The sequence below is a fragment of the Rhipicephalus microplus genome, chromosome 4 (genome assembly GCF_043290135.1).
Source record: "Rhipicephalus microplus isolate Deutch F79 chromosome 4, USDA_Rmic, whole genome shotgun sequence".
NCBI lineage: Eukaryota > Metazoa > Arthropoda > Arachnida > Ixodida > Ixodidae > Rhipicephalus > Rhipicephalus microplus.
In genome coordinates this window covers 142,550,220-142,575,104 of record NC_134703.1, presented here as the reverse complement: position 1 = coordinate 142,575,104, position 24,885 = coordinate 142,550,220, and the positions used below count along the sequence as shown (strand labels likewise).

Sequence of the window (24,885 nt, the reverse complement as noted above, 5' to 3'; positions counted from 1 at the left end):
ACTCCAGAGGAAGATCTTGAGGGGGAACAGAGGCTGACCAGAGGGCAGGCCTCTGGCCTGGAGAAGAAACAGACATGAAATAAGAAGTTACACTTATCAATGCACTAAAACAGTTGCGGAACAAGAGGTAGATCTAATAAAATAAAATAAAAGTAACCGCCGGCTACTTGACCGCAACCCTGAGGATGGAACAAGGAACGCAGCCGCAGGCACGAACAAGGAACGCAGCCGCCTTTTCCTATCTCTCTCTCTCTACATCTTCGTCTTTTGTTCTCACTTTACATCTTTCCTGTATTCTCCTCACTTCATTTTACTTCCAGTTTTTCCTGGCGGCAAGGGTTAACCTAGTGTAAATATCCAACCTTGGGTAGATATATTAGGTTATAGCGGCCATGTACGGCTGGAGCCTGCGCCTCCTTCGCGTCTCGCAGCGTCCCCTTGTTGGGCTCGGTGGTGGGAGGCTGGCATGGCCGCCGAATAAGCTACCAAATTTATGGGAACTCCTAGCCCTCTCACAACCAATCGCCCCTGCAAGAGGTGGCGCACCGATGCAATTTTTCAATTTCTTCCAAACAAGAAAGATAACTTCCCGAAATAGCACATCATACACTGTAAAAGTACAGAAAAAGAAAAGGAAGCTAGAAGCATTTCACCTTTTCTTGTGTCCAAATGCCTTATAGAAACGCTGGGCGCAGGCTACAAGGCCACAAAGACCGCCAGTGGTGACCTGTTACTCGAAATAAAAGACAACGCACAGTACCAGAGACTGCATAAACTCACAGCATTTGGGGATCAGCCTTTCACAATCACACCGCATCGAACCATGAACACCGTGAAGGGTGTTGTATCAGATGGAGACCTGATTGACCTCTCTGATGATGAACTTCTAACTGGCTGGAAAAAGGAAAATGTCATTCAGGTGCAGGGTATCGAAATAAGAAGAGAAGATAAGGAAATCCCAACGAAGCACATCATACTCACTTTCGCATCTAGCACTCTCCCCACTGAAATAGCAAGAGGATATCTTAAACTGCCAGTTAGACCATACATACCCAACCCGCGGCGCTGCTTTAAGTGTCAGAGGTTCGGGCACGGCTCCCAGAGCTGCCGAGGACAGCTTACCTGCGCGAAATGCGGCACCAAAGGTCATACCGCTGACGATGACTGTCAGCTACAAGTCCACTGCGCAAACTGTGAGGGTGACCATACTGCATATTCCAGGTCATGCGTGGCCTGGAAAATGGAAAAAGAAATTATTATTACAAAGTTTAAATTGAACATAAGCTTCGGTAAAGCGCGGCAGCGCGTTTCCCCGCATTTTGCTGGGAACACACCGCATGCCGAAGTGGTGCGAGGGGGGTCAGCACCACTTCGGTTTTCGGCAATGCCTTCGACCACGCCCAGCGTGCCGAGGCAAACGCCACAAGCCCCCATGGGGGGAGCAGCCTCAGCTGCCCCACCCTCCTTGAATATAGCCCCACCGAAGGCCCCTGTGAACCCTGGCAGCAGCCAGGGAACCACACAAACTAAAGAGGCCCCCTCGATCTCCAGCCCGGTGGGGTTTAAGGCTCCGTCTGTCATGACGAAGCCTACAACGAAAACAACATTGTCTGTCGTCTCTCCTGAGGTGATGAACACATTCACTGCACCGGCGGAGACTGTGCCAAAGGAACTCCGGGATTCCCTCGACCGCTCTAAAAATGACAAAACGGTAATTACAGGGCCTTCTAAAGGCTCTGTAAGATAAGTCACTTTTCTCTTTAGACACCAGCGACACTCATTTCGTACACACAGCACGTCTTTACTCCCATAATGGAGACACAAATTATACAATGGAACGTCAGAGGACTACTTCCAAACTTCGACGATGTCCAAGAACTCTACACAAACATTCTCCAAAAGTGCTGTGTGTACAGGAAACACACTTAAAATCCAAGAATACAAATTTTTTGCGTCAATATGTTGTCTTCCGAAAGGACAGAGATGATGATGTGGCGTCATCTGGTGGTGTATCCATTATTGTTAATCGAGGAGTAGCACGTAGTCATCTACCACTACTAACATCCCTAAAGGCAGTGGCTGTTCGAACAGTTCTATTGAATAAGCTCGTCACCATCTACTCTCTATACATACCGCCGCAACACCGCCTGGAAAAACAAGGTTTCCAGTCTTTAATAGATGAGTTACCAGAACCTTATCTAATTCTAGGGGACCTGAATGCGCACAGCGGTTTATGGGGTGACTGTCAATGTGATGCACGAGGTCGTCTCATCGAACAGTTCCTCTTTTCATCAGGTGCTTGCCTGTTGAATAGGAAAGAGGCAACACATTATAACCTTGCAAACAATACTTACTCCTCCATAGACCTCAGTATCGCATCTCCTTCACTTGTACCATTACTTCAGTGGAAAGTCATAAATAATCCATACAGAAGTGACCATTTTCCTTTAGTTTTGAGTACACCAATAATATATGAATGTCCGCCACATGTTCCCAAATGGCTGGGAAACAAAGCCGACTGGAAACAATTTCAAAAGATTACACACTTAAGTTGGACCGACATATGTGGATTAGGCATAGATGAAGCTGTGCAGGACTTCACGGCTTTTCTTACTGACGCAGCAGCCAAGGGCATTCCAAGAACATCTGGACTGCCCGGCAAACGACACGTCCCGTGGTGAAACACTGAGTGTCAGAATGCGGGAAAGGAACAGAACAGGGCATGGAGGTTGCTGCGGAACTCGCCGACAGCGGAAAACCTTGAGAGTTTTAAGAAAATAAAATCTCGAGGCAGGAGAACGCGTCTGCAGGCCAGAAGAGAAAGCTGGCACAAGTTTTTATCAGGAATAAATTCATATACACAAGCGGCTAAAGTCTGGGACATGGTTCGTAGGGTAGCAGGAAGACAAGTACACTCGTACCCGTAAACACACAGGGTGACAGCCTGGAAGATCAGGCGAACTTCCTCGTTGCACACTACGAGCAAGTGTCTAGCTCGTCACACTATACTGAAGTTTTCCAAGGATATAAAGCAAGGATAGAAAAGCAGAAACTAGAATACAAGTGCACAAAACACGAGGCATACAACCAACCTTTCAACTTAGCTGAGCTACAAACATCACTAAACTCTAGCAGTAAATCTGCACCAGGCTACGACCCTGTCACGTATGAAATGTTGAAAAACCTGCCGCTTAAAACTCGAAAAACTTTACTCTCTCTATACAATGCTATCTGGCTTTCTGGCACCATCCCCGCTTTCTGGAAAGAGGCTATTGTTATCCCTATTTTGAAACAGGGCAAGGACCCTTCCTCAGTTTCAAGTTATAGTCCATTGCACTAACCAGCTGCCTTTGTAAACTTTTTGAAAAAATAATAAACCACCGACTTCTACATTTCCTTGAAACACACAATCTGTTTGAGCAGTTCCAGTGTGGGTTTCGAGAGGGTAGATCCACCGCCGACCATCTGGTGCGTATCGAGGCACAGATCCGAGACGCTTTTGTCCACAAACAATACTTCCTCTCAGTGTTTCTCGATATCGAGAAGGCTTACGACACAACATGGCGTTTTGGCATATTAAGAGACTTGTCTCACCGGGGTGTGCGCGGTAGAATGCTTTCCATAATCGAGAGTTACTTGTCCAATCGGAAATTTAGTGTCCGTGTGGGCAGTATTCTCTCCCAAACATTTGTGCAAGAAACGGGAGTACCGCAAGGTGGTGTGCTTAGTTGTACACTTTTTATTATCAAAATGAATTCCTTGCACCTGTCCATCCCCCGCAACATGTTCTATTTCACATACGTCGATGACGTCCAGCTTGGCCTTAGGTCATGCAACCTAGCAATGTGTGAGTGGCAGGTTCAGTTAGGTTTAAGCAAGCTCTCCAAATGGGCAGAGGAGAACGGATTCCGGCTGAACCCAGAAAAAAGCACGTGTGTCTTGTTCTCCCGAAAGAGAGGCGTGCACTCAGAACCTGACATTGAACTGAACGGTCAACGTCTGTCTGTCAATGAGCATGAATTCTTAGGCTTAATCTTGGACAACAAGTTGACATTCGTACCACACATCAAGTATTTAAAAACAAAATGTCTAAAATCCATGAATGTTATAAAAGTGTTGTCACGTACTACGTGGGGTAGTGACAGGCAATGTCTCATGAACCTTTATAAAAGCCTGATTCGCATCAGCTTAGATTATGGGGCCGTTGTTTATCAGTCTGCGACTCAAAGTGCTTTGAAGACGCTGGATCCCGTGCACCATTTGGGCATCCACCTTTCTACAGGTGCTTTTCGCACCAGCCCCATAGAAAGCCTTTGCGTTGAGTCAAATGAATGGTCGCTTTATCTACTAAGAACTTACATATCCTTTGGATATTTTCTTAAGGTGAAAGCACACGAGAAGCACCCTTCCTACTCCACTATTATTGATTTGTCGAGCTCTATTCTGTTTCAAAACAGGCCTTCGATGAGGCAGCCCTTCTCAGCTCACCTGAAGGATCTGGCTGAGAAAACTGGAGTGTCACTTCAACACAGTTTAATGGCTCCTGTAGTATACCCGCCACCGTGGCAGTGGCAGATAATAGACTGCGATGTGTCTTTCCTAGAAGTTACAAAACATGCACCTATTGCCCATATTGGAGACTACTTCCTGGAACTTCAACACAAATACACACGTCCTGAGTTCTTTACAGATGCCTCCAAGTCTAAGTCTTCTGTGTCTTACGCTGCTGTCGGCCCATCCTTTTCGGATGATGGCCCTCTACATCCAGGCACAAGTATCTTCACAGTGGAAGCTTACGCGATACTTGTGGTGGCTAAACACATCAAGCAATCACAAATACAAAAGCAGTAATTTATACGGACTCCCTCAGTGTGGTAACGGCTCTGCACAATCTTAAAAAACAAAAAAAACCCTGTCTTCATCTCACTTTACTCTATTTTATGCATGCACACTCTACACACTTAGACAACATGTTGTAGTGGTCCCGCCACGGTGGTCTAGTGGCTAAGGTACTCGGCTGCTGACTCACAGGTCGCGGGATCAAATCCCAGCTGTGGCGGCTGCATTTCCGATGGAGGCGGAAATGTTGTAGGCCCGTGTACTCAGATTTGGGTGCACGTTAAAGAACCCCAGGTGGTCAAAATTTCCGTAGTCCTCCACTACGGCGTCTCTAATAATCAAATAGTGGCTTTGGGTCGTTAAACCCCACAAATCAATCAATCAATCAACATGTTGTAGTGTGCTGGGTGCCAGGGCACCGTGAGATCCAAGGCAACGTGATGGATCTTACGGATCGATCATCTCTCTCGTGATGGATTTCGTGATGGTCCACGAAAGCACTGCTACTACAGCCATACCAATCCCGGCCCTTCATCTTAAGCCGTTTTTCAAACGAAAGCTCAGGGACTACTGGCAGAGCAAGTGGGATAGACACACGCAAAACAAGCTACACGTTATCAAGCCACACCTTGGCCATTGGCCACCAGTATCAAAATCACGTCTCACAGAGGTAACACTAACAAGGCTCAGGATAGGACACACATACACGACACACTCACATCGTTTGTCCGGTGGCGATCCACCATTGTGTGACAGATGTGGTGAGGCATTAACAGTTCTTCACGTTTTAATCCAGTGTAAACAATTAGACCCTCTAAGAAGACAACACTTCCCATTACCCTACCGACAACATACAACATTACACCCCGCAATGTTGGTCGGTAGGGAACCACCTTTCACACATAAACCATTGCTAGCTTTTTTAAGAGATGTTGGTTTTTACCATTTATTACACCCAGGAATTGTGTAGCGCGACCTCTTAAGAGAGGTTGCTGCTGCAGTGACTACATTAATTAGCACTTGCCTCACAGCCCTTGGACACAAGGGTGCTGATGAGGCACATGTGCTAGTGCCAAATATTTTTACACGTTTTTATTATCAAAACCTTTGTTCCCCTTTTTACTATGCATATCACGCCACTGTCATGATTTTAACACTTATGTTTTTACCCGCATTATCGCGAGGAATATTAAGGCGCCTATACAGCCACGCAACATATCATTGTCCACATCTCTACTCATTGAAATGGCGCTCTTTGGTCATCAATTGGCCCTTGCACCATAAAGCACCACACATCATCATCATCATGTCATTAGACACTGTCGGACGTTTGAGACATTGAGGCAGCGCAGAATAACGCCGAAGTTTGCCCGTCTGGCCAATGTCCCCACCTGTTGACCTTGCTACAATCATCCTTCAGATCATTCGAGAAGAGCTAGGCAAACATGAAAGCATGACGCGTAAAGTCACTAATACCTCTTGGCGCCATTTCCCGCAAGACATGGCTACCTCGCAGTTCGAGGATTTCGAGAGTCAATTCATCAACTGAGCGGAGTTTGCGGAATCTCGGCGTAGCTATCGCCCAAGCGCGACTTACAACCAGACACCGCTGTACCCTCAGCGTTCCATAACAAACGACTGACCAGCGAACGATTCTGTTGAGCATCGCAGTTACTCGAATTACCATGCCAACATGTCATATCACGTTCAGGGGCAGCGATGATTTCACCCAGTTTCCGTGTGCTACAACTGTGGCGTGACCGGTCAATGTCAAGGCACTGCGATCGCTCGCGAATGCCACGCATTGAACAGCCGTCACCCTGGACTCAGCAGCCAGTTGTCCAGCCTTTTGAAGAGCACTGGACCAGCCAACCACGACCCAACAGCAGCTTCCGGCAGGGGAACTTCCGCAACACTTCTACGGCCTCCGACCGAAGTATGAAACCACCTCCAGCACGTCGACTGCGCCGGTTGCCTTGGCCCCATCGCCAGTACCCGTCCCCACATGAGGAAAACTATAGGCAGTGCGGCCACTGGGTGTGAGGTCGCTAGTGACTCCCTGAAAAAATATATACCTCCACAGGTGTTTATGTTTAAAAATAGAGTACAAGTTTTTGTTGGTGGTGTAGATACAATGGTCTTGGTGGAGAGTGGAGCAACCGTGATGATCACGAGGTCTGCTTTCAAAGCTCGTTTAGAACGAAAAGTCACAGTTTAGTGGAAGAAAGCGATAACGTTCTGTGGCGTGGGTGGAAATTCGCTGTGTCCGATTGGTGTTTGTACCACGGCAGTGTCGATGAGTGATCAAGTGTTTGCGACAGTATCCACGGTTCTTTCACGGAGCAAGCATGACATCATTCTAATCATAGATTTCCCGCGAATGTTCAGTGTGACTGTAGATTGTCGAAATGACGAGTTTATCATAAGCGACGTTGTTCCCCATGAACTTATTGAGAATTCGGATAGGCAACACGGTATGCTCTGAATTTAGAAGATACCGTTGTCCCGGCCTTCTGTGCTGAACGCGTTCCAGTAGTTTCTTCGCATATTAAGGACAATAACACCAGGTTCGACGTGCTCGTGCAGCCTTTCCATTTAGGTTGTATATGAAAGAACACGTTGGCACCCCTTTGCATAGTCTCGGTGAGGGAAGATTGTTCAGAACTTCGGACAATAAATTATTCAAATGAACCGGTACTACTACAGGAGAACTTAAGCTAGCCTCGTTCAAAGAATATACGGGTGAGAACCAGTCTATTCAGTATGGTATGGCTGATGGCTCGTTCAAAAAATACTCGCCGACGATAGTAGCTGTGTCCGTGACGTTCGACGTGATGACCAAGTGACCGCCTGCTCAGACAGTTCGTAAATTTTTCTCTATGGTCGATAAGTCACTGACTGCCAACAAGCGCAATATGCTTGTGGGTGCTCAATTAAAACATTTGCAAGTTTTTTTATTTTGCCTAGAGTGACCATACGCCTTCCATTTCGCCATCGAATACATGCCACAGGATAAATACAAGAACAGCACAGCCAATTCGACAAAAACCGTACCGAATATCGCCGTCTGAGTGCAAGATAACAGAGGATCAAGTGCGTGAAATGCTCCAGAAGGGCATCATCTTCGAGCCCTCTCTTACAAAAAATTCTTATTAAAAAAAACAAAAAGAAGTTATTGAGCAATGACAACAGATGGGATCCAAAATGCATAACGGTTCAATTTAAACACCACTGAGGAAGTTGTTGACCAGCATTGAAAATTGGCCCATGACTTTCAATTGAAAGCCGTCAATGAACTCGATATAGATTTATCATTGAGAGAAAATGAAGTGGCGATGGAAAATACGTTGTGGATCAATTTAAATATCACAAAGGCATATTTGATAAGCATTGAAACTTGGCCCATGACTTTCTATTGAAAGCCATCAATGATTTATGAATAAAAATAAAACAAGAATTTTTCCACTTTACAGCAGATTTTCGCCAATAATGCGGTAGACATTATCACCATAGGTAATTAGATACCATTATTATTAAAATCACCTACATCTGCAGACCAGCCCAATACTGGAATCAAACTTGCAATCTCATGCACGTGAAGGAGATGTCTTACCCATTGCACCACAACGCCACCGCGTGAAGGCCAGTATTTTTGCGGGGGTATAAATCTACTAAACGGCTTTTTCTTTTTCAAATCGTCGGCAGAACTTAGAACATTATTTGTGCCATATGCATTTGCTTGCGCATGCATTTGATCAGCGAATGGTTTGTATGGCTTCGTGAACTCGAGAAAACAACGGTGAGCGCTTTCGGCTCCGACTGCGGTTTGTGGTGCGCCGTTCCGCGAGAACGACTAACGTGTGTTCTTGCGTCGTTTTAGTGCTTCCCCGTGAATCATGGGTGTTTCACTCACCGAAATTCACGGATACCAGCGTGACGACGCTGTGTTCGGTTGTCGAAACCTACGTATGTTTTTCGCATGTGCGTGTGCTCTAAGCAATTCTGCTTATGTGTGTCGTGAGGTATACGCGTTCCAGTGACAACAGCCTATTTCCAGCTGTTTGAAGACACTTTCGCACGTAAACGTTGCATGAATATTTTAGCGTGCTGACTCTAACATTTGCATTTCGTACGCGCGAACTGCCGCGAGCCCCACACGGGGCAGCAGCACCTTTTTAGGATTTCGACGATTGCTAATTTCTGTAATTAGAATCTATGTGCATTATTTCGCGATATAGAGTGGTTTTGATCAATTTTAAGTCTTTTAACCGATTTTACTTATGGGGAGTGGCTACTCTTACCTTTATTAGGCATGACACCACTGTTCAAGTGAATGCCGAAACGCACACCAAGCTCAAGTATGACATACACATATTAGCTGCGGACAGGTAGGTCTTCCTTCAAAGAAATAATGCTTCTGCGCATCTCTTTCGCGAATGTTCGCGTGCAGATGGGGTCGAGAGATTGTGCTGACCGAACCTCGAAATCTTTATTGTTACTGCATGCAGTTGCAATTTAGACATCCGGGATTTTTATGGCTGGTACATTATCTCCACAGGAGTATACGGGTTGTCTTGGTCGTGGTTCACTGTTACAAATCTATTATGGAATATGAGAACTGTTCAAGTTCATCATCAAATTACGCAACCACTAATCAAACATCAACCAACGGATTTTCAATTTTGATCTTTCTCTGTCTCGCTGCCTTCCGTTTGTTTTTTTTATTGCCATGCTTTCCGAAAATCATCAGTTCAATTTATTTTGTTGAAAACGAGCATCAACATAAAGGCCAGTGTTTCAGTACTGTCACGCATGCATGACAGAGCAGCCGCATCATGAACACGACACTTCTCAGCTTCCGAGTTCTCGCCTCTGTTTTCTTTTTCTCCCCCCTCCTTCAAACATGAGTGGCCGCGCGGCTCAATTTTGAAGTTGATAGTCTTTCTTGGGAACCTTCGACGAAAAAAAATTTCATCTGTCTGTCTGCCTGTCTTAACATTTGTCTGTTTGTCCGCTCTTACCGATACCTCAAACGGTATCAAATGGCCTACCCCATTCGCAGCGCCCACCAATGTTGCTCAAGATTGAGCATTCATACTTGTGCGATTGTCAATTAAAAAGCAATTATTACGCATATTTGAGGCATCGTAACAACACCTCGGTGTTCTGCATGTGTGCCTTTATACTAGAGAAGGCACAGACAAGTAATTCTAATGACCATAGTGTATATCACGTTGCGCTGACAATGCAATGCGATGCTCAAAAAGGTAAGTGCTACCAACGCTTTGCTACACCATCACGGTGGCGGCACCTGCCGTTCGCTTTGCGTTCTACACCTTATCACCTCCGAGACAAGCACGCATCTTTCTCCGCTGGCGTTCACGCCTTCCTTCGTTTTTGAACTGCCAGATGGCGCTCGTGTGTAACGTTGCTCGATACGCTCGTTCGTCTCCGCTACACGCTCGAGGCACTAGTGCAGCACCTCCAGAATACCATTCACCAATTCTCGTTTTGTTCACTCTCTCCAGAGGCAAATCTTTCGCCGACAAATGAAGTGTAACCTGCAGAGTTGGGGCCAATTTTTTCTTGTGAAATATTTCTTAAGAAATATTTCGTCCTTGGTTTTTTGATAGAAATGAGACAATAAAATTTTTACTGCAAAGTGCTCAACAAAAATATCGTTCACGAAATATTTCATCGAAGGTTCTTCGATAAAAATGAGGCAATGAAATTTTAATTACATTGTACCCAACAGAAATATTGTTTGTGAAATACTTCCTCAATGGTATTTCAACAGAAATGAGTCAATAACATTTCTATTGTAAATTCTCAACAGAAATATTGTCGACGAAGTATTGAAGCAAGTCAATGAGTATTGCGGAACCATTGATTAATAATGGAGTCACTGATTCGATAACAGTCCGACAATGCGAAATCAACAGTCACTTTCATTAGGGTTTGGGCAGCTTCTTTGATTCTTGTGAAATAGAAAGACGGTAATGGTAAATTTTGCGTCGACTATCGTCGCTAGAACTGCATCACAAAGAAAGATGATCTTCTTCCACGAATTGATGACGCCTTGCACAGTCTCCATTCAGCGTCCTACTTTTCGTCTATTGATCTACGTTCAGGTTACTGGCAGATCCCTATGTATCCAGAGGACAAGAAAAAAAATTATGAATTTTAACGTGATGCTTTTTGGAATATGTAACACTCTTGCTACATTCCAAAGGTTCATGAATACCACTCTGCGTGTCCTAAATTGGAACATTTTTATGTGGTACCTCGACGACATCGCCATTTTTGGGTGCACATTTCGTGAAAATAACGAACGCGTGGACATTGTTCTAGAAACCATTAGAAACGCTGGTCTGGCATTTTATTCGAATAAGTGTCATTTCGGCGACCGACGAACCTTGGTACTTGGACACCTCATGAAGATGGTATCAGGCCTGACCCAAACAAGACAGCAGCTGTGAAGACATGCAAATCACCTCGCACAACGAAAAAGCTTCGTAGCTTCCTAGGCTTGTGCTCGTAATTTCGGCGAATTATTCCCGCATTCGCCCACGTTGCCGTCCCCATGACCTGTCTGCTGTGGCAAGGTGCTAGTTCCGAAAGGACACACGACTGTGAGACGTCCTTAAACCGCAGCAGAGACGTCCTTCGTACACAGCAGCGATTTTACTCACCACACATGCGCCAGTCAGTTGAGCAGTACGTGGTCAGTTTCGCTCAATACCAGACGCACGAATCAGTCACAACTGCTCCGGCCTGATTCATACAGCCTGTGAAGCTTCCGAGGGCTCATTTCGAACAAGTTTCCATTGACCTCAAGGGTCATTTTCTGTGCTCGGCAAAAGACAACTGACGATGTGCACCGGTTATCTTACCCGCTATTACGAGGCGGCCGCCTTGCCATCTGCGACTGCTGGCCAAGTCTCCTCCTTCTTCCTGCGTCATGAACCTCCTTGCGTCAAAGTGAATGCGGCCATCAGTTCACGGCAGACGTTGTCGAGGAACTGCTCCGTAGGTGTGGCTCAGAACTTCGACATTGGACACCTTATCACGCACATACGAATGGCTTTACTGAACGCACGAACAAGACACTGGTAAATATGCTGTCAATGTACGTGGCGTCCAATCACAGGAACTGGGGCGACGTCTTACCGTTCATCACGTATGCCATCAACACTGCCCAACTCCAGGCCACTAGCCACAGCCCTTTCATTTTTTTTATGTTCGACCCCCTTCTTATACCCTGGATACTATCTCTTCATTCTATGACAATTACGGTCCTGTTTTAGTCGAAACACTTTGCCTCACAGTAAAAGCTTGCCGTCTTGCCCGCCGGCGTACTATAGCATCACAAGACCGCTCAAAGCTCCGCTACGACAGCAGGCACAAAGACGTCATATATGAACCAGGAGACCTTGTCCTGGTGTGGGAGGCTATGCGTAAGCGTGGCTGGTCCCCAAAACTGGCCCATTCGTCGTTGTCGGGCGTCTCAGTGCAGGGGATTATAAAATAGCACGACTGATAGCTAATGGGAGACGATCCACTAAGACCGAGGTTACCCATGTGACTCGCCTCAAAGCTTTTAAGTGTTGGGACGATGCATGAAATGCGTGGTGCGCTTCGTCTGCGAAGGGAGAAATATTACGAAGTGTATGTGCCGGACTGAGAAGAGGGATTAGAAGTGTGGACGTAGGAAAAAGAAGATCTCTGGGCAGCTTTGTCCCGTGCAGTCTTCCATTCGAGCCTCCGGTTGAATAAACCCCCGCACCTTTAATTAGACGTATTTTAAATAGGAACAACCTGTCGTTAATAAAATGCGTGTTTATCATCACCAATAGTCACCACAGGTATACAATGTCTCTGTTCCAACTTTTGCAAAGCTAATCACATCACTTTGTCTTTTCAAAAAACGATACTACGTGATCATCAGTTCAAGCTAACATTTTATTCATATTCAAATTTAAATTACGCATAGTATTGACACTTTTTCTCTGGGTTCATTGGCGATCCTAACGGACAGTGAAATGCCTCGGCGAACTCCGGTGAGTTCCTTAGTAGAGAATTGCACGTTGTGGTGCGGAACTGAGCTTGTGGCAGCTCACACAATATACGGCACATAGTAAGAAAGAATACTTGCTCCTCCGTATAGCTTTTCGAAACGACCTTGCCGCCGTCAACGGCATATGTGGCCAGAAACTTGGTGTGCGCAATCTCAAGTGCGCCAAGGTCCACAAGAAAATTGTGGTAGGCTCCTTGACATTGAGTTTTTCTTGCAATCTTGCCCTCATCTGATAATGGCCACGGCTGCGTGAGCGTGCCGTCGGCCCGCACCCTACGACCAGTGTCGTCAATGGACTTGAACAACTCGCTGGTGTAAAGGAAACCTAGACCACCGTAGAACATAGAACGCGAGCCGTGGGGATAGTAAAGCGGGTTAGTGAGCGCACTTGTGGCCACATGTACGTTGTTCGTCAGGTAGTCGTAGTCGAACAGCACAAAGGACATCATGTTGTGCAAGTCGATGGTCGCTGCGTACAGGTCAGTTTCGTTGATGTCACGAAGCCTAGAAAATGATTTCAACCAGTTGGCCGTAAAAGAGGTTCCACTAAAGTGCTGCAACCAATGGTACGCCTCTACCAATTTATCGTCATTGAAGTACGCTTCAGGAGGCCAGATGCTTATCCTCACAGATCGCAGCTTTTCTATGGCTTCTTGCTTGCCCTGCTCTTCGAACCAGGACGAAGCGTTGACCTTCTCGATGACTGCGTTCACGAGGCCCGCCAAGTCCTTGTCGAGAGCACGCCGGTCATCGTCATTCATGTGCAGTCTCACGTAAATTGATGCGAGCAGAGGCCTGTAAACGGTTTCTACGTAGCGAGTACAATACACGGCTACGTAAGGCATGGCGTACCAGCGGCCGGAAAAGGCAATATCTAGGGGTGTCTTGTCCATCATAAGTACGTGTAGCTGCACGAACTCCCAGGAGAGCTGGCGAATGATGTCTTCGTCACTGAACCTGGTGAACACGTCTCCAATTGACTTCAGGAGAAATAGATCAGGAACGAGAACGTCCATGTCCTCAGATACCGGCACGTCAGAGTGAGGGTTAACATGTTCGCGCAGAAACTGCAGCCACAGGGAGGAAGTAAGCCGACCACCAATGTCGTTGCCGAGCTTACCGACTGTTGTAGAAACCGGCGACTTGGGATAGTTTTTGATCACAGCCAATAGCGTCTTGATGACGTGACTCTGAATCGTCGCGCTCTCGTACATCTGCGTGACGACGTGGTTTTGGATGACGTGGTCATCGCGGTAGAGGATTGCGTAGTGGCTCTTCCAGTACTGCACGTAGGCATCACGCTCTAAGAGCTGCTTGTGGTTCATGTTTAGGAAAACTATTGCGTCTTCGTCACCACCAGTCAAAACGAGCCTTCGGCGTGATCTTGTCACCGGATCCTTCGTAACTCGAAGCTTCATCCAAAGAGTCAGCTGCCACTTGAAAGCCAGGCGGATCAGAACACTCAAGGCACTGACTTTCCTTGGTGGATCTCCGGGCCAGTGCAGGTCCAACCGATGCATGAACTCTCGAAATACTAGGGCATCGTCGTGAGTGCTCTTGCTGTCCGCCATACAACCGTCCAGCATAGACAGAACCTGCATTGAAAGACGAAATGCTATTTCACAACTTGCGTTCAGTTATCATACACTTTTTCATACAGACAACCTAATGATTGCTCTGTAGATTACACATTTAGTATAGTTTTATACATCTAGGGTCTGCCACCATAACATCTAAATGTAGCATGCCTTGAAGACAATTAACAGTTTGTTGTCTGAAGAGAAGAGCAGCCTTTCGTCATGCAACGTAACATCTGCGCTTTATAGGGTACTGCCACGGTCAAAATTATAGAGATCACGACAGCGTTAAGCAAACAGCACCGCGGTGTCAAGCTGCTTGCTAAGCTGGAGAACAAGCACAATGCGCGCGCCTGCCAGCACGGTAGTTTAATCGCTTGAAGTGCGCGTTCATCGGAATGCCTGAGAAAGCGCATGGTGTCTCTGTTGCAGCCGCCGTGGCAGGAGATGCTGAATCTGGCAATGGGGGTAAAAAGTGGGGTTATCTTGAGATTAAAAAAAAAACAAAAGAAAGACTGGTCCTAAAGACTGACATGCTCGTGTCTTCTATGCCTTAGTTTCTTTTAGTGAAATGTATTTTGCGTTGCTTTGCATAATCTTCTTTAGCTATAAAGTGGTCGTTTGATCGAGCAATAATGTGCTAGCCTCCCCCCCCCCCCCCCGCGTACCATGACCGCGCAACCATCACAACCGCCCCTATTTTAAAGCACTGGACGCCACAAGCATAATTAAGGTGAAGTATGTGCTGAGTGTTTCGTGGCTCGGGCATTAGAGCTCATGGTCGCAAGAAATTATTAACCCTTAGTTTGATAATTACAAAAAACTCAGCCTTTTACACATTTATTTTAGGGAAACTGTTGTTTAATCCCGCTTGGTGACCGAGTTAGTTTTGACATATAGTACAGAAACCATTGGGAACCTACGGGCTTTTGCATATTGCCGTGGAACCCCGAAATTCGCTTGAGCATGCAAGCAAAAACGGTTGGGGAAAGAAAAGATTGATACCGACCCTCGACGCACGCAAACAGTATTATTCATGACCCCCGTTACCTCTACTCCTTTATTTAAAATCATGTCGAAAGCCATCGCCACTAATTATCTCCTGATAACACACCTACTAACCCCCTCCACCCACTTCCGCGCCGATCCGCGAATCACGTAAAGCACCTCGCACCGCACACCATAAAAAATGTTTTCATGCAAACAAACGACTGGACGTATAGCCATCATTGATTGGGAACAAGCGATCCAGATAGCCTTGTGCCCGTGGTGCTTGTACCGCACATGTGGCGTGCCGCAGTGGCGAAATGTGGAAACTGTCACGCGACTCGTGATAGTTTTATGGCTCGCACTGAACGAGAAACACTTGTACCACATCGGCCGCGCTCTGCTCGCAGACACCCAGGGTGCGGTTGCGGCGTGCGATAATTTAGTTAAGAGCGAAACGCTTGCAAATGTGTGCCTAAATAAATAAGTTGTTAAGGGGGGTAAAGAGGGAGTGGGTTGCGCTCGTTCTAGCCGGTCGCGTATCTCTCATATGTCCTTCTTAAAACACCTGAGTTCTGCAAAATCAAGTTTGAGAACCAATACTCATACTACGAGGACTGGAAATTTGTTCGTTTGATAGAAATCTCTATAAGGCTGAGTTTCATATTATCCATATTATTATACTGTCCATATATTATCCATATTACACATATTATCCAGATCCATACTAAGGCTTAGTTAATCACCTTGCGCCGTGCAATGCCCCCTGCCACGCTATCTTGCAGAGCGTGCCTCATTTCGTGCATCCAGCGTACCACGACTTCATTGATGGTGGTATTGGCCACCAAGCTGTAGCCCTCGGGCGGCTCCCACTCCGAGCACACGTACGCCTGAAAGTTGTCGCAGGGGTGCACCGAGTGGTTTTGCCGATACGAGAGGTACAGCGCGTGGAGTCGGCAGTCACTGGTCCTGCAGACCTGCGCTTGAACACCACTGGAATGACTGGTTAGCGCGTCCAGCAGTGCAAGAAGCATCGCTGACGCGACGAGCAGAACCACCACTCCCACCACTATGACCGTAGCCAGTCGGGTGAAGGATGGCTTTGGTTGGTGCTCCACCGAACCTGTGCCGCCGGTCGACAGGACTTTCACCTTCTGGAAGTTCGGCAGAAGCCATAAGAACGAAGAACCAAAATTAAGAAAACGATGGGTGAAGAATGGCTGAGAAGCACAATAAGTACGGATGAAAGATTAATGTAAGAAACAAATCAACCCTCAATAAATTCACGCTGTCCATTCTATATGTTCGAGTGGCCAGACGCACAAAGGGAAGCAATAATGTTGATGTAGGTTTTTCAAAAGAAAAGTTTTGATTTCTTACATGTGTTTCTGTACAAGTGCACCTCCAAACACACTAACACACACACACACACATATATATATATATATATATATATATATATACACAAAGGGGATGTATCCACACGTAACCACCTCGTGCCCTTCCAAAAAAAAAAATTGGCCACGCCCTTCGTCGGCATCACGCTGGTCAATGTGGCTTTAAGCAGGCATATCATGGTTGGCTTTCTAGCATGACTGCTGAACGCAGTGAACAATGTTTACTGCAGAACACTAGCTATTACAAGCTGTGCTAGGAAAAATAAAACCACCTTCTGCTAAAGGGAACCATGTGTGGATACAAAGCAGCGGGCAGATTGTTCGCTTGAGCGGGGAATGTACAGTACTTTATTGAGAGCTTGTGCTGGCAAAAACGCTGATACTAGTGGCGGCATCGATGCTGGCGCTCGTCGTGGCGTCACGCAGGACAGATGGAGGTGCGCGCGTTTCGTGAATTTATACCGCGGAACTACTGTGGTGCCCCCAGCAGAGTATGCAGCTGTCACACCATGCACCTGTCATGACTGCCACTCCGTAGAGTAGAGGATTCCTAAAAGAGAAACACTGTGCGCTCGAATGTTGCGAGCGGTGGAGAGGGTGAAGCGAAAGAGATAACACGCGGCGAACGGTGGCAGGCTAGGGAGAAGTGACGTCAACGCACGCTCACTGCGAGGGAAGGCGTTACCTAGTTGGCTCCACCCCAGCATTTGCTGCCAGGAGAGCGCGGTGCGGATGGAGGGAAAGCGTTACACGGGTTAGTAATCGCAAACGGAAACAGCCCTCGTGTGATGAATTCCCTCCCTTTGTGCGTTTTCTTACCTCTAATCTACGTATTCTATGCCCAATATGCTGAAACAGCAGTAATTCCGAAGATGCTCGCCCAGTACTTGCGGCACCGTGAATAAAAACGGAATGCACAAAAAAAGCTCACCTGTTTCCTAAATGGACCTTCTATGGCAAACAGTGATCCCACTTTGGCAGCACCAGCTTTGAAACCGGGGAATATGGGCTGCCCATCTGGCACGGACAGCAGCGTCTCAACGCCACGCTTGAACATGGACTTCCTCGGTTTCTCTTCGCGTTTCGTCGCCTCCACTTCCTCAAGCAGAGCCCTGTTCTCCCTGTAGAGGGCTTCGAATCCATGGTAGTCCACAGCTTCACGACGATGCGCATTCGCGGGGCCCAGTCTGCGCGAATCACCGGGACTGGGAGAGTCGTTGTCCAGATGATGAGTAGGCATTAGCGATGCTCTAGGTCTGCATGGCGAAGCGTGGTGCGTTGAACTTTGCTGAGGTGAACCACGAGGCGATGAATCGTCATGCGGGGAAACGTATTGTGGCGTTACGCAGTGGGGTGAAGCTAAATGTGGTGAATCGCTACGAGGTGAAGCGTAATGCGGTGACCCGAGATGTGGTAATCCGTAATGTGGTGAATCGTGTCGCGGTGAACTGTGTCGGGGAGATCCGTAGTGTGGTGCAGCACGTTGCGCAGCAGCGTCATGCCGCGAAGCTTGCTGCGGGAATCCGTAGTTCGGTGAAGCGCTGCGCGATCCAGAATGCACGGGATGACTTGCCGAGTGCGCTTTATCGGCGAAGTGAACTGGGCCCTTGTCGTGCTTTCCGCCTGGTTCGATCATTGGGGTACCAGCACAGCCGTCATGCCTGGACTTGTCGCTCATCGGTGAAGTGGTTGAACCGGTGACCAGTGCATCTCTCAAAGTCACTTTCGAGGGCGCTGTGGCCAGACCCGGCTGAGCTTCAATCACGGCTTCATTAGACTTGTGCGCAGCTTTACCTGGAAGCAGTTCGGGTTGGCCTTGGCTTGGCTGACCACCTTCGGAAGAATTTACCTGATTTCCTGCTGTACGCTTTTCGTCTTTCGTCTGCGCTGTAAGCAGGGTGGCATTGGATGATGAATGACGCTTGGAAGGAGGAAGAGCCTTAGCAGTTACGGGAGAATGGAGCAGGTCTTGCAGAACATCCATGTCCGTGTATGGCGACTGGGAGTCAGAGCCATGCCTATCCATGATCTGCCGCCCGCTTGCTTTAAAAGAATTGTAGGCTTCCCTTCAAGTGTCTTCCTGAGCCTTGAAGAGCTGTGGTCACAGGTTGCAGCTTCCGATATGGATAGATTTCTCTCAGGCGCCGTTGAAAGGTTTTCGTTCTCGGAGAGAAAAATTCGGCGTCCGTGCTCGCGAAAACTGCGTCTTCTTCTGCTTCTTCTCATTTTCTACCCGCACTCTTCCTTGTTTCTGCTGGCGTGTTATAATATTGAATAATTCGTATTATTATGCTTCAAAAAAAAACAGCACATACAAATATAACTTCAGTAATGCCAGATTTCAGTAAGTTTCCCCTAAACCTCAATAAAATTATTGATTCTTACAACGGCAGTAGGCCTTCGTGTGCTCTGAACTCGCTCCTGAACATTGAACTTTTAAAATGCAGCCAATAAGGAAAAGAAGTTGACCTAGGTCTAGACGAGCCAAAAATATCAGCAACCCCGGATTTCGTACAAAAGCACATGGTTTAGCGCCAGGAAACCGGAAGTGGCGTTGACTGAGCTGCACGGCAGCATACCGCTACTAATTCTCACATACATCAGCGTGGCTTCGTTCGCTCTTCTCCTTGCAACTATTGTAATCAAGTAGAAGTTGTAGAGCATAGTACATTTTTATATTATGTTTTATTTATTTATCATCTATGCACTAATTTAATCAAACATATATAATATTTAAAATTTATTTTGAAATCAAGATTTTTTAATTTAACCGAAATTGCAATAAATATTTTTGCTCTTATATAAGCATACTATTTTTCAACCTCCCTTTATTCGTCTTCGTTCATTTTTTCACAGGTTCTACTGCCAAACGTTTCGTGACCGATACCTTATGATGGGTTTCACCATTTCCACGCGTTCGCGTTAAATAGCTCGTTGCGCAGCAATTCCTGCGCTGGTGTCTTTGGTGGGGAGTGAAAAATGATTACCTTGTGTGTGATGGAAAATTAGGTAAATGCAAATGAAATATATTGTGAAAATTTTCCGTCCACGTGAAGATCCAACCCAGGCCACCTGCGTGGCAAGGAGGTGTTCTACCACACAGACGCGTCTGCTTGAAAACAAAGTGAAAGTAATTTTGCCTGCTTGAAAATGCAGTGAAAATCCTGTATACAGTGACGATCCTCTATCCCATGCACAACCTTCTGAATACAAGATAAATATCACAGTAACGCGGCGTGGCACAAACGTACATTGCCATCTGGTGTGAGAACATGCCATTCTCATAACGATTGCGTGGTTTAAAGCCAGCCGCCTATTACAAAAGGCACACGCATAACTGCACGTATTCCCTAATTTACAGGTACTGGGTGCAGAGCAAGTTGCAAAACTGTTCACGCTCATTATTGCTCGCGGTTTAAAGCATGCTACCCATTACACAGAATGAAGACACACGCAAAACCTTCATTGACTAAAGTCACGTGCAACTTTATCGGTTACATTACCGTAATTCACAATTTAAAACTCTCCAGTAACATCATACCATAAAGGTATGCAACGAGTGGTTGAATCATTCACTACGAACAAGATGTCGCTATCGCGTTTTACTTCTAAAGGCAAAGCTTAAGAGACCCCTTAGTCTTTTTTCCAGCAACCAACTAACTAACCAACGCGTGCCGGCAAATTCCCCACAGGATCGATGTCTGCGCAAGTGACCTGAAATTCCGTTATTCGGGGCGCACGACCAGAATCATGTTCCTAATTTGCGAGTAAAGGCCCACTGCCAGCAAATATCTGCCGCTAACAGTGATATCGTATGCTTGACCAGTTCACCACTGCATCAGAATTGGAGATCTCCTTCCTCGTAATGGAGGCTTAGCAGGCTGCATGGTCAAAACGCCAGGGCGTGCTTATCCCTTGGACGAGAGCGTCGCGAGAGTGTCTTGTACTTTAATGAGACCTAGCAGAAAATCATGCCAAGGAAAGTAAAGGCAGTGCTGTTAGTGGTAATTGCAATGTAAATGTAAAGAAAGAAAAGTGGAGGGAAAGACGACTTGCTGCGTCAAGGGACGCGACCTGCGACCTTCGAATAACGCGTCTGATGCTCTACCAACTCGCTTCCACGGCAGCTCCCTGCTCGTCCCCTTTATGTGATATAGATGTGCATTAAACGTGGGAGCGTCAGTCAGCGCCGCTGTCAGTCAGCCATGACGGTGAGTGTAGAACACTCGTTTTCTGCCTGTTAGCGTCACGTGTCACATGAACTTATTCCTTTGCCCATGACAAGTAATATTTTCGTCCACTTTAAATGCGAAGCGTTTCCTAGCGAACTTCGGCGACTTTGAGCATATCTATCTATCTATCTATCTATCTATCTATCTATCTATCTATCTATCTATCTATCTATCTATCTATCTATCTATCTATCTATCTATCTATCTATCTATCTATCTATCTATCTATCTATCGAGCCACCTAAAACTTTTAGCTCTTTTGGCCATTTCGATAATGATATCGATACCAAACATGGTGTGGCATAGCATGACTGTATGAGGAACATATTTGACCAGTCATAACATGAAAATCATGAAATATATGTAACGAATGTCACGATTTACAATTCATGGTTCTGCAGCTCTCGCGGTGGTTTTGTCCACATGACATGTTGCAAAACTAATGTGGTAAGACTTGATTGCATGGCGAACACAAGCGACTGACCCTAACATAAAAATCTTGACATGCGTGTCATATAACAACATGACTACATGCGATGCTCGTGGTGCGCTCGCGGCCGTTTCGCTACCATCACATATACCAAATTTGGTATTACGGTACGTGATTTGATGACGAAGGTATGTGAATGGTGCAAACATGATAATCATGAGATGCGTGTCATGTGAGAACATGACTACATGCCACAGTGAAGCCGCAAATACATTTCGTCGTTACCCGGCGGGCGGGTGCGCCGGCGTTCGTTTTGTCGCGTCGCGCTGGCGTTGCCATGCCATGCGCCGGTCCTGTCAAAGACTCGCAGGCGCGCGCCGCGATGCGTTGCTTTGACGCATGCGCGTTTCAGCGCGTCCAGTCGCCCTACGTCACGAAAAGAGGCAGAGGCAGTTCTGCCTGGGCCATAGAGTTTCTCAATATTAACTAAAGGGCACTCTGGCGCTGCGATCGTTCAGCGACCATGGAAATGTTGGGTAGTACACACATTTGCCTAGTCTTCGTACTTGCGGGCGGCGAATCGTAGTTGCGGCTTTGTTGATTGCTGTGTTTCGGTTTTGTTTTGAAAGAAAAAACGAACCCTTTTGAACTTAGGGACTTGATTCGAAATAGTAAGCTTAAAAGAATAAGGTTGTGAAGCACAAACGGTGAACATTTGCTACTTTATGTTTTCGTGAAAAAACATCTCCAAGCCACACGAACACACACGGAGCCAGAAGCAGGCCAGAAGTACGAAAATTAGACAAATGTGTGTACTACCCATCATTCCCATGCTCGTTGAAGTGCCGTGCGTTGCAGCTCCCATACACACTAGCACCAGAGTTCCCTCTAGTTAGTATTGTGGGAAACTATGGCCTGGGCAACGCATCGGTGCAAAATGCTGCATGTTGCATTTCGCACCGGTTGCCGTCGGGCCGCGCCGATCGACGCCGGTCGCGCCTGGTGTCAGACTATAGAGCGATCGCGTTTTGCTAAGGGGGGGGGGGGCGCTGCGAGCGCTCGATGGTGACGGACGCACTCCACATCGCCTCCGTAGATTTTCTGCTATTTCTGCGGACATCCACCTTAGTACCCCTGAAACTTGGATTTATCGTCACCGCCAAGTTCTCCGCTTCGCCTAGACAACACCTTCGTCCAGGTGGGTCCAGTTTTGACAACTTGAGGGACGTCCTTCACTCCCGGCTACAACGCCGCCTCGCTAAGGGCTCTCAGCCCGGCGATGGCGGCCGCTAACGTGGTTACGGGCTATGATCCTACCTCAAGCCAAATGCTGTCCATGGAGCTTTCATCCTCCGAAAACACTATGCCATCAGAAGATGAATACCTCGACGACATGGTGAAACTGTGGCAAAGCAAGCAAGCGAAATCGAAGTCTGCGTCTCAACAACAACGAGACGCCACGGCGGGCCACCATTCCCCAGCCTTGCAAGGAACGCCGGCGCGCCATCCCTCCGGCGGTGTGCCTACCTCTGCTCCGTCCTCGCAGCCAGCGAAGCAACGCAAGTGGCGTCCGCGTCAAACTCCTCGCCTCTCTCGCGACGACTACATCGTTGTGCTGAAACCTCGCGTTCCCTGCGAGCTACGCACATTTGTCCCGGCCGATCGCGCGGGCGACGCCATCCGCAGCTACCTCGGCGACCGGACTACCACGCAAATTCAAGTGTGGCCAATCTGGGAACAGAACATCTTGGTCTGTAGCACCACCATTTTGCCTATGGCACAGCGACTCCTCGGGGACTTCGAGCTGCAAGTGGGGGATCAGCAGCTGCCCGTTCGAGGCCACGCCAAGGCACCAGGGGATACATGCAAGGGCGTCATCAATGTAAACCCTGCTGAAAGCCCGGAAAAGATAAAGTCTGAACTGTATTGGCCTCAAGGTACTATCCTTGCGGTTCGCAAACTCGGAGATTCCGCGGCGGCGGTGGTGACTTTCGAGGGCACGAAGTTACCCCGCTTCCTCTTCTACCACTGCGTGGCGACGTATATCCGCGCCTATAAGAAAACGGTCCCTGTATGCACCAAGTGCGGTACCATCGGTCATCAACCACCTCAGTGCCCTCACGCCGCTCCAACCCAGTGTGCCAAATGTGGAACCCCCGCACCTGCAGGTCTAGATGCCCATGACTGCCACCCCAAGTGCCTCCTCTGCCATGGCGCCCATGAGACTGGGACCAGTGGCTGCACGGCAAAATACCAAAAATATCGGAAACCCAAGCTGCCCTCAACATCTCCTCGAGGGACCACCTCATGTTCGTCACAGCCAGACAGCAGCACAAACCTGCATCATTCGGCTCCACCACTCCACGCCGACTCTCGAGCATTCCCACCGCTCGAAGCACCAGCGGCGGTACCTCAGGTGAGCAGTTGGGCAGGGAAAGCTGCTTCTAAGCCTCTCTCACCCCCTTCTGTCGATCCTCCTTCTCCCGAACTTGCGGCCCTTCGCCAGCAAGTTGCGGCACTTCAAAAGCAAAATTCTCTTTTAACTAAACAACTCGAACTCTTAAATAAGCGACTTCAACCCCAACAACAGTGTACTGCAAAGCCATCCGGTATTGCCTCCTCTGTCCAGGCGGCTACGCCAGCTATGTCCAAGCTTAGTCCTCGCGCTAAGTCCACTCCCATTAAACCACCGGTTCAAGCAGCCATGTGTACTCCAGCACTCGGAACCGGTGCTACATCTACTCCAGAAGCTCTTGAGGCTCCTGGGGCTCCTCAGGTTCTTTTGCCCGCTAACCAAACTCTCCCTAGCGAAGAGCACACCCCGCGCGTAGAGGAACGCCTCACGCGCGTCGAAGCTTCGATTAATCACCTCCTCACCAGCTTCTCGGTCCAACGCATAGTAGTAGAGGTTACCCAGGCTATTCAAGCCTGGGCAATCACCCAGTTTCAACCCAAGGCATCGCGTTCCCGCTCCTGCTCGGTGAGCAGTGAGGGTACAGCTCCACGGCGTCGTCGTAAGGTGGCTACCACCACCCCGTCGTCGGACAATCCGGCCTCCGTGCCCCTCCCTGCCTCTGAGGACTCCGAGTGGGACATGGAGGACCAAATATAAAACCTAGGACAGTCACGATGGCTACCAATCGTACGTCCCGTTCAAACATTGCGTCTAAATTCGAGATCATACAGTGGAACCCTGGAGGCTTCGGGAACAGGCGAAAGCGTTCACATCTTTCCCTTTTCCTCAGCTCACTTGGCTCTCAGCCGGCCGTCTTGGCGCTCCAAGAATCTGGCCCTGCTCCATCTTTTTCTGGATACTGCTCCTATGTAGGCGGCACCACCACATGCC

At 47.6% G+C, this 24,885-nt stretch overlaps 1 protein-coding gene across 1 annotated transcript; it reads right to left on the bottom strand.

The window, feature by feature from the left end:
* Positions 1-12,822: 12,822 nt before the first annotated feature.
* Positions 12,823-18,903, bottom strand: LOC142814422 (membrane metallo-endopeptidase-like 1). Its single transcript, XM_075893183.1, has 3 exons — positions 17,809-18,903; positions 16,227-16,634; positions 12,823-14,511 (listed from the first exon to the last, which is right to left on the bottom strand). The coding sequence occupies exons 1-3, from the start codon at positions 18,901-18,903 to the stop codon at positions 12,823-12,825; spliced, it is 3,192 nt and encodes a 1,063-aa protein (XP_075749298.1).
* Between the last annotated feature and the right edge of the window lie 5,982 nt (positions 18,904-24,885).